Raw genomic sequence first — 9,487 nt, forward strand, 5'->3', positions numbered from 1 at the left:
AAGAAATTATTAAGGAATCATTTTGGGCTTACTGAGTTTGCAGCGTTGCCTGCTGACATATAACATTAGTGAACACAAATATAATGTAACTGTAATGTAACAGTGCCTCAAATGTTTACTGCTGCTTTTGTAAAATTTCTAGTGCAACATTCTTTAACTCAGTCTTCCCTTCAACAGCGTTGAACCAGAAGAACCAACTGTAGTTTCTTAAAGTGCCATAGAGCAAAACTTAAGTCAGGCAGAATTAACATACCAAAAGAAGACAGACTTGAGTATAAAAAGGAGCATATTATACATCCCACAATGGGTTTGAAATTCCAAAATGTACAGAATACCACCTAAGAGAACAATTAAAATAACCAGCCAAGTGACCCACAGAAGGATCTTCTTTTATCAATACAACAGCTTCAAGAGTTACATTAAATGAAAAAGCTCAACAAACATTCAAGAGCTACTTTTGCCTGAACACAAAGACTGCAAATTGAAAATGATAGAAAAGCCGATGTAACTCCAAGATGTGTTTCACTACAGTGGTACTGGTGTCCTGGCCAGTGTAAGTCAGTTATCTAAGCTCTTTTAACAAAAGATGTCTTTCAGTTCTCGAACAAAGACACAGACTCTGTTCCTTGAACTAGCTTCCTATTCCTTCCAGGTGTTTGGTCTCCCATATTAATTGTTCCAGAAGTAAAGGAAGACATGTCAATATATATATATATATATATATATATATATATATATATATATATATATATATATATATATATATATATATAAGCACTGGGCGAGAAAACAAACAAAAATTCAAGTATACATACAGCATGTAAAGAATACAATGCAGTGTGACAAGAAAAGACCCCACGACGTTGTCGAATGACTCCACAGGAATTGGCCAAAGTGCTGATTTCAGATCCACGGATAACACAGCTTAAATTCCAGTCCAACATCTTATGAATGCTGCTGCTTATGTGCCAACATGTGCTTCAGTAAATACTGAAATCAACATTTCAAAACGGGCCTTTTGCTTTCTCTTAGGAATGTGATCAGAACTGATATTTCTGGAGCAGTGACACACAGCTGCTGCTACACATCCACATCCACTCAGTCAGAATATAGTTTATAAAAACGTAAGAGTACCACTCAGTTTTTGAAGGCTCCGCAGCGGCTAGCTCTGCTGATAAACTCCTTGAGCATCGCGCCGTCCACCTGCCAGAAGGCTCCAGTCTGAGTCACCTGAGTCAGATGGTTTACACAAAACCTGAAACAAAACACTTCCAGGTCCTAGAAAAAAGACAAATGATGAGAGACAGGATTAGAATATACAATATACAAATATACTAGAATATACCAGAATATACAAATTATAATGTAACATAATAGAATAGAATAGGAAAGAAAAGAATTGACATGATCCCTCTGCAGCAGCAACATACATAACACAGTACAGTGTTGGAGGCATTTCTGGAATAGAGGGGCATGTGATCTTGTTCATGCAGTTCACCATGTGTACACTGGGTGTCACCTTATTCTGTGGTAAACAGAAGGAACTTTAAATCACGTGTTGCACGTCAATCACTATGCCAATAGGATGAACCATTATATTTAGCCTTTACCCTGACATTACAGTGTTGAGGTGTACAGTACATCAGAGTGTACTGTACCTCTGCATCATATCGTATGGCGGCAGACAGCAGGGTGAAGGCGTTGTCAACAGTGATTCCTCTCTTGATGATCTGCTGACACAGACGTTTCAGGCGGTTTTCACAGTAAGAGGTGGCCAGGTCCAACAGGCCTGCAGCCAACACACAAGCACACACAGATGCAGTATAAATACATTTCTATAAAAACACCCAAACTGATTAGAAACCATACAAATGAGCGAGTATGTATGCTAACCGATGGCGTCCTCAGGTGGAAGGTCAACAGTGTCGGTGTAGAGAAACTGCAGGAAGGATCTGTAGACGGGGTAAGAGAACTGTCCGATCTCTATCACCTCCTGCTGATCCTCTGACCACTGGGAGCGAAACATGGACCGGAAATGCTCACACCTACTCGAAACAAAAGACTGTTACCTATAGTGTATATAGGGCTGGGTATCAAAAAGTAACAAAAGTTGGCAAAAAGGTTTTTTTGTGAAAGAAAAAAAGGGATTTTGTATAAAAAGATTAACACATGAATGCACACACCTGATCTTCAGCACCGCTTTGTGAACATGAATGCATTTGCCGTCAACGCTGAATTTCAGGTCAGCTGTTTCTGGACTGTCAAACTCTTTCCTCAGAGCCTCCGCAACAGTCAGGAAGTCATCATGCTCTGGAACAAAGCAAAATACAATACCTTCATCCCCTATTCACGTTATGTTTTAAAAATACATTTAAAGACAATCACCCTCTCTCTCTCTCTCTCTCTCTCTCACCCATCGACATGAGCCTCCACATGACGGAGGGTGTGGCGAAGCAGGCAAAGACGTCGTCAGTGTTGGTGAAGTGCGTTAGGTACGGCATGACGAGGGATTGACCCCGACACTGACCCCACATATACACCTGCAGGGTAAACATTGTTACTAGCATCCAATCACAAACATCTTCATCGTATCATACAATTCAGAGGCACAGACTGGGGAGTGGTGATGATCCAGCTTAACTGCATATATACCTGCCCGCTTTGGGTCTTGGCTGCTGAAGTATGTGTGGAATGGCATGCTGCGACCTCTACAATCCTGTTGAATGATAGATCTGTTAACAAATGGGCATGTTTCCATTTTCGAGTATGCATAGAATCACACAGAAAGTGTAAATATTGTGTTACAGCCACAACCAGAAGAAAACTGTGCCAGGGAAGGACAGCACACTCAGTGAACAGTGTGTCTGCTGGACCCGGATTTGGTCTGTAGTCATTGTTTATGAAGGGGAGCAACTCTATAATGAGTTCCTTTTGCTCACTGACAACTACTTATGACCAGGAGCGGAAACTGAAGTACAGAGGGAGGAAATGAGGACAGGAAACAGGAAGTTTAAGTCTTAACAGGATGCGAAGAAACTTGCCTGTCTATCCTCCAAATACAAAGAACTACTGCTCTGAAACCAGCCCCTCCTTTTGCCCCTACCTCTCTTTGTCAGCCATGATTTGTACAGGGCTGAGGTGGTTGCTCTTGTTGCCAGTTCCCAGTTGACCATAGGTGTTTGCTCCCCAGGCATACAGCAGTCCCTCATCTGTTAGCGCAAGGCAGTGGCTGTAGCCTGATACAATCTGGAAAACACGGAACACTTGAGTCATGAGCGAGTGATGCATCGGAACAAGTGTGTGACGGCTCAACGTCGCAACGCATCAACGTTGGTATACACAATATCACCAGTCAACATGGTTGTTGTCTTACCTGTTGAATACACAACCCTTGGAGTGCAACGAGGCGGCAAGGCGTCAGCTGGTTTCCATTGTTACCAATGCCCAGCTGACCATTACCATTGTAGCCCCAGCCATAAACCTAGATAAACATAAAACAATCCTCTTTACTGTATGAAGTTCAGATTTCTCACTGAGGTTATTAACATTTCATGCAAATCTCATCTTTACCTCTCCGTTGTCAACCAGAGCCATGGACGAGGTCTGTCCACATGTGATGCCAACCGCAGTCTTGCCCTGCAGGCAGCCGGTGACTTTCCTGGGGTAGGGCTGGTTGGCTGTAGAGCCTGAGCCGATCTGGCCACAGTTATTATAACCCCATCCAAAGACCTAGAGGGGCAGGGGGGTAGGTCAGGACCATTATCATTGGTAAATTTGTAGCATGAGAAAAGCCATATTTCGTTGTTTTACAAATATTATATAAAGTTTTTACATGGCTTTCCAATTTAAGTATGTGGTAATTTTAACAATAGCTCTTAGGCTGCGAGAAAGAGCTCCTTGTGAGTAATCCTGAGACCATTTTCATTCAGGAGACAATAAAAACAACCTTGAATCTTGAACTTTAATCTCACAAACATCTTAAAATCATCCACCTAAATCTCCAAATCCACATTCACTGTTGAGGAATGCAAATTTGCCAGATTACCCCTTAATGCAGTATTTTTTTAAATTTAGGAAATATTTGCTTTCCTGCCAAGAGTTAGATGAGAAGCTTGTTACTACTCCTATGTCTGTACACTTAATAAGAAGTTACAGCCAGGAGATGGTTAGCTTAGCTAGCCTGGCTCTGTTCACAGGTATCAAATCCACCTATGAGCACCTCCAAAGCTCACTAACTGACTTGACTGGTTGTATCTGGTTTGTTTAATCCATACAAAAACTGTAGAGTGTAACAACGTCAAGTTATGGTTTTATGTGGGGTTATGTGCGATTTCTTGTCTGGACCCGTGCCAAGAGTTAGTGAGCTTTAGAGGTGCAAATTGGTAGAGTGGATTTTGTTACCTTTGGAAAGAGCCAGGCTACCTGTCTCCAGTCTTTATGCTAAGCTAAGCAGCAGCTGGCTCCAGCTTCATATTTACCATGTAGATTGGTATGCGAGTGGTGTCAATCTTCTCATCTCACTCTCAGCAAGCAAGCAAATAAGCATATTTCCCAAAATAGCAAACTATTCCTTCGAGAAAGATCTAACTTTAATCTGCCAATAAGCATTATGTGCAATTACACAATGCAGACAGACAATGCAATAATTACACAACACTGTGAAATGTACTACTGTGCAGTTAGTAACATTTAACATGGTAACAGTCTTTCCTGCTTGCCACAAGCACAGCCTAATTAGCTTTAATGCCTCAGGGTTAAAAGTAAGCTGCTTAGTCTGACACTAGCGGGAGGTGGCTATGTCAAGGTTTACAAGTGCCCCAACTAAACATGAAATACAAGCACACTTGTATATGTAAACAAGCGGGAAATTCATCTTTTTTTTTTAAAGTAGTGGGTTAGAAAATAACAGCTACCTCTCCATCCAGAGTGAGGGCCATGGAGTGGTGCGAGCCACATGCCACTTCTCTCACTTTCTTGTTCTGTAGGTTAGCGGTGACCAGCAACGGAGACAGCCCCTGGTTGGTAGTCCCATTCCCAAGCTGACTGTAGCCATTGTGCCCCCAAGCAAACAGATTTCCATCTGCAATAAATCAACGCAGAGATTATACAATGGGTCAAGAGCATTATGAATCCAGACTTTCACAAGCCAAAAGTACATGATTTACAGACTAAGTGTTTGAATTTATATAGCTAGCATATGTAATAACCTACCCTCAGTGGCCAATAAGACGTGGGGCCCACTGCCATAGCTCAGGCTGACTGCCTTCTTCCCCCGCAGGAAGTCCAGTTTCTTTGGCACAATGGTGCTCAGACTGTCTCCTGTACCAAGGCAGCTACTGCTGTTCAGCCCAAACGCAAATACCTGGGAAATAAATAACACACACATGGGAGTCTGCTTAAAAACTTTTCTTTGTTGCCTGTAACTGTACAACAAACAAAACTGCCAAGAGCTGTAAAGAACACAGGTACAGAAAAGGTACACAGAAATCCAAGATTGCAACGTGATGCACATTAAATACAAATATGCAGGTCCAGCGGTGGAGTATTACAACAGACTTGTGTAACATTAGATGGTGTAATAGTGGTCTTCTGATAGTGGTATGCTGACATTCCTACCTTACCTCTACTACCATCACCAAAATTATATTAAAAACTCTTATGATTAATTGATCGTAATTGCTTTATATTTAACTTTTAAACTCAGGTGACAGTTTGCTCAGTTTCTAGGCTAAGGTGGCAGATGTATACTTGATGCACTTTTGAACTTTATGGACTCAAACCTAATTAACATCTGAATTTAGCTCTGAAAGAGCTCAAAACATAATGTCAAATTTGGTTTAATAAATTGAGCACCTTGGGATCAGCATACAGCACGCAAGCACATAGTTCATTACCAGTTGGTTTTAGGGGTATACTATCCATAGGAGCATATTATCCATGTTCTCACACCATAACAGCAATTTGATTAACAAGACAACTCATTTAAAGTAAACCTGCAGTACAATATGAAACAATTATGGAGTCTAATACATCTAAAGAAATAATAATACTTTAAATTTAGATAAATTAAGACTTTCGAAAGAGGTAGGATATACTGGTGTCTCACACACACTCCTCACCTCATTGCCATGTGTGATGTAGATGGCTTCATTAGCAGAGATTCCAAAGACACAGGCCTGTCGAACTGTGGCTAGTTCCTCAGTGCTCAGCAGAGAGAACAGGGGCCACTTACTGACGTCCACCATGGCTCCCGCAAAACTCAGCCTTCCTTGTCGGGGAGGAGGAGTCAGGGCTGATGGGGGAGAGGAGGGAGGAATAGGAGGGGGATGACGAGGAGAAGGGAGGACGTGAGGAGGAGGAGGCGATGTTGGAGGTGGGGGGCAAGGAGCAGAATCATCCCTGCTGACACTTCAAAAAGGACAAGATCAGAGGTAGATGTGAATGAATGGAACAAGGCAGAGAACAAAAGACTCTCTTTCTACTAAAGGTTTTTGACAGAAAACCACATTAAAAACAACACATTTCTGTTAACAAACTGGGCTTCATAAACCAGTGGATTGGACATATACAAACATACACAGACAGATGCACTCAGATTTACATGCAAACAAATTCAGTTGTTCTTAATCCATGTGTGAGAACCAGAGGTTGAAGAAACTGAATTCCTTCAACTTTGAAAGAAATGGAGAATCCCTGGTTTAAGTCACAACTAGCTCATGGAAATGAGGCGTAGCATGCAGCCAAAGCAGCATAAGTGATCTGTTACAGCAAGGCTTTATGCTTCATATGTTTGGCTGCCCTTGAAATTGGCCAAATTCTACACAAAACCTGTCAATTCAATTTATTCTGGCTCACAGGCGAATGTTAAATATATTGTTCAGCAGCTTTGACTCATCATTGACTCGCTTTCCTTAACCAAATCCGCCCTTCCAGTTCGGGATATATGCCGACTTCACTGACCACTTCAAGTGATACAGAGCCATATAACTACATATGGCAAACCAAATAGCAGAGTCCTGCACATTCCGAAAGTGATGGGAATAAACGCTACTAGTGGTGTGTAAATGATTGCCAAACTGTAGACATACAAACGTGGTTCAAAATGATTAAGAACAGCTATTGAGCCATATATTATTAGATATGTCCTGTAGCTGACAAGCAGGGGGGACGTTTAAATTACTCAAGTTTTGAGTGGAGTTCGGCGTCCCGTCCTCTCCATCGGGGCTAGTCAGAACACATAATAAAACATTGTCAGCGAGCTAAAACTGCGTTAGCTCCCCAATAGGCTGTTCTAAATAATCTTTTCATTTTAGCTAATTAGGGCACCACAGCAAGCTAACCGGCATTGAAGCATATGGTAAACAGGAGAAGCTAGTAGCTTAGTTAAGCGCTTCCCTGTGCTCTTCCTACCTAAAGCATCGCTCCATGACAACGAGAAAACTGAAACAAGACAGACAGACAGCAACATATTTAATTACGTTATTACTATCAGTGACACACCCACGTCTACAATATGTAAACCAATGGTATAAAGTTACCCGACTGAAATACTTAGCCCGGTGTTGTCAACAGTAGATCTGCCTGATAAAACTGCGTTGAGTGTTAACAATTCCTCTTCTTCGTCTTCTTTATTTCCAGCATAGTAGACGATGCATGGGCGGATTGCTGCCCCCTCCGGTCATTAGTTAAACAACTGTCCTAAATATGAAGCTTGGTTGAAGTTCTTAATTGCGGAAAAAGTTAAAAACTAGCATTTTATTTTTCATTGACCATGTCCAGTATTTTGGGGAGAAAACACCGTTAGCCCAGGCTCAGTTAGAACCATTTGATTATTAAACCAAAACACGAATACATTTTTCTGCCTTCTCAACATGGATCATCCATATCATCCCTTCCTCCAACCAGTTTCCTAAAAACATGAAAAAATGTAATTTCTTCATTTAAGGTGTCTTTGTCAGTTTCACTCCTCTTAAATCATAGAGTGCACATTGATTTCTAACATTTTTGACACTGCTAATTTGAGTTCTCATCTTGTTTTGTTGCACTCATTTTGTTCAGTTACTTACAGTTTAAGTGACGCACATGCACAAGTTTTGATGGTTTATGAGATTAAAAAAAAGTAAAAACTAAACATTTTAATATCTCAAAATGAAAAAAGTCCTCCAGCTTCCACCACCTCCCCACGTACTTGTAGTTTTCCTTAGCAACCAGCAGGTGGAGTACTAACACATAGATCTGGGCTCATCGGCTTGGCTGTTCTGCATCATCTGGGTTGCTCTCAGTGATACAGTGCCAGAAAATTAGGATTTAAGTTGTAGGGTTTTAATATGGGGTCAGTTCAGTTGTCATGATTCAGTATAATAATTCTATGATGGTTTGCAAACATTGGACTGAAAAAGGTAGTCATCAAATGATTTTGAAGATTAGATTCTTAATCTAATATCTTTTGTTGTTCAAATGAGGTAAACATGTATTTTACAAATTCTGGCCTGAGTGGAAGGATTTCATTCAATCAGAATCAAGTTCACATATATTTACCAGTCTTGGTTTGATGTGTCCAAAAGAACCATTCTTATTTATTTCTCATTTTTTCTGGCATTCTTAGATTTCAGATTAAATATGACGCCCTGCAAAGCAGGATTATCATTTCCAACTGCTTCAGTCCAGCAGCACTTGTGTTGCAGTCTATTCTGTGGCGTTGAGGACAGTTATATGATATTCCCTGGACACAGGCCATGTTGTGCTTTTCTCTCAGAGCTGCAGGCAACAGATCAATACATCAGCAGGCTTAGTGCTAACCCACTTCTCAATAGCCTGATGTCTACTACACGCTCCTACAGGCATTCAGTCTACACATCTGTCACACAGAAGCAAGTGCTGTCAGTCTTTTGATAGACCGAAAGGAGGGAGTTAAAATAATTCCCATAATCTAGTACTGGGAGAAACTTGTTCCCAGGATTTTAGAAACACTAAGGTCATGAGTCAAACCCCTCCCCTAAAAAGTTTTAAATTATTTATTCATAGTTAGCTGTTCAATTATACCTTCTGCAGTTCTATTTAAATACAATAGGCCTACTTGCTTCACCAAAGTATTTGTGTGTACTCACGTATTTTATTAGAAGAAGAAGAAGAAGAAGAAGAAGAAAAGGAAGAGGAGAAGAAGAAGAAAAGCAGAAGGAGAAGAAGAAGAAGAAGAAGAAGAAGAAGAAGAAGAAGAAGAAGAAGAAGAAAAGGAAGAGGAGAAGAAGAAGAAAAGCAGAAGGAGAAGAAGAAGAATAAGAAGTAGAAGAAAAGGAGACGAAGAAGAAGAAGAGCAGAAGAAGAAGAAGAAGAAGAAGAAGAAGAAGAAGAAGAAAAGCAGAAGAAGCAGAAGAAGAAGAAGAAGAAGAAGAAGAAGAAGACGCGAAGTTGCCCAAACGAAACACGCCCACAACAACAGGTGCATGCTGGGTCTGGCTAAAATACTAAATCCCAACATACCCATAGT

The 9,487-nt window shown here is 40.9% G+C and overlaps 1 protein-coding gene across 2 annotated transcripts; it reads right to left on the minus strand.

The window, feature by feature from the left end:
- Positions 1-1,137: 1,137 nt before the first annotated feature.
- rcbtb1 (regulator of chromosome condensation (RCC1) and BTB (POZ) domain containing protein 1) lies at positions 1,138-7,427 on the minus strand. Of its 2 annotated transcripts, XM_070930655.1 has the most exons (13): positions 7,411-7,427; positions 6,120-6,408; positions 5,212-5,362; positions 4,914-5,080; positions 3,571-3,729; positions 3,374-3,481; positions 3,104-3,246; positions 2,653-2,716; positions 2,414-2,540; positions 2,184-2,310; positions 1,894-2,045; positions 1,659-1,789; positions 1,138-1,278 (listed from the first exon to the last, which is right to left on the minus strand). In XM_070930655.1, exons 1-13 carry the CDS (start codon positions 7,425-7,427, stop codon positions 1,138-1,140), a joined length of 1,776 nt encoding a protein of 591 aa, XP_070786756.1. The 2 variants fall into 2 exon arrangements, with proteins under 2 accessions (XP_070786756.1, XP_070786757.1); XM_070930656.1 differs by lacking the exon at positions 7,411-7,427 and having other exon boundaries at positions 3,104-3,322; positions 3,363-3,481; positions 6,120-6,245.
- Positions 7,428-9,487: the final 2,060 nt, after the last annotated feature.

This window comes from Enoplosus armatus, chromosome 24 (assembly GCF_043641665.1).
Source record: "Enoplosus armatus isolate fEnoArm2 chromosome 24, fEnoArm2.hap1, whole genome shotgun sequence".
Taxonomy (NCBI): domain Eukaryota; kingdom Metazoa; phylum Chordata; class Actinopteri; order Centrarchiformes; family Enoplosidae; genus Enoplosus; species Enoplosus armatus.

Excerpts from the sequence above, each read along its gene's own strand:
- rcbtb1 (XM_070930655.1), bottom strand. Across the intron at positions 3,247-3,373 it reads AAGGGTTGTGTATTCAACAG|ATTGTATCAGGCTACAGCCA; the intron begins GTAAGACAACAA and ends CGTGTTTTCCAG. Across the intron at positions 2,046-2,183 it reads AAAGCGGTGCTGAAGATCAG|GTGTGAGCATTTCCGGTCCA; the intron begins GTGTGTGCATTC and ends TGTTTCGAGTAG.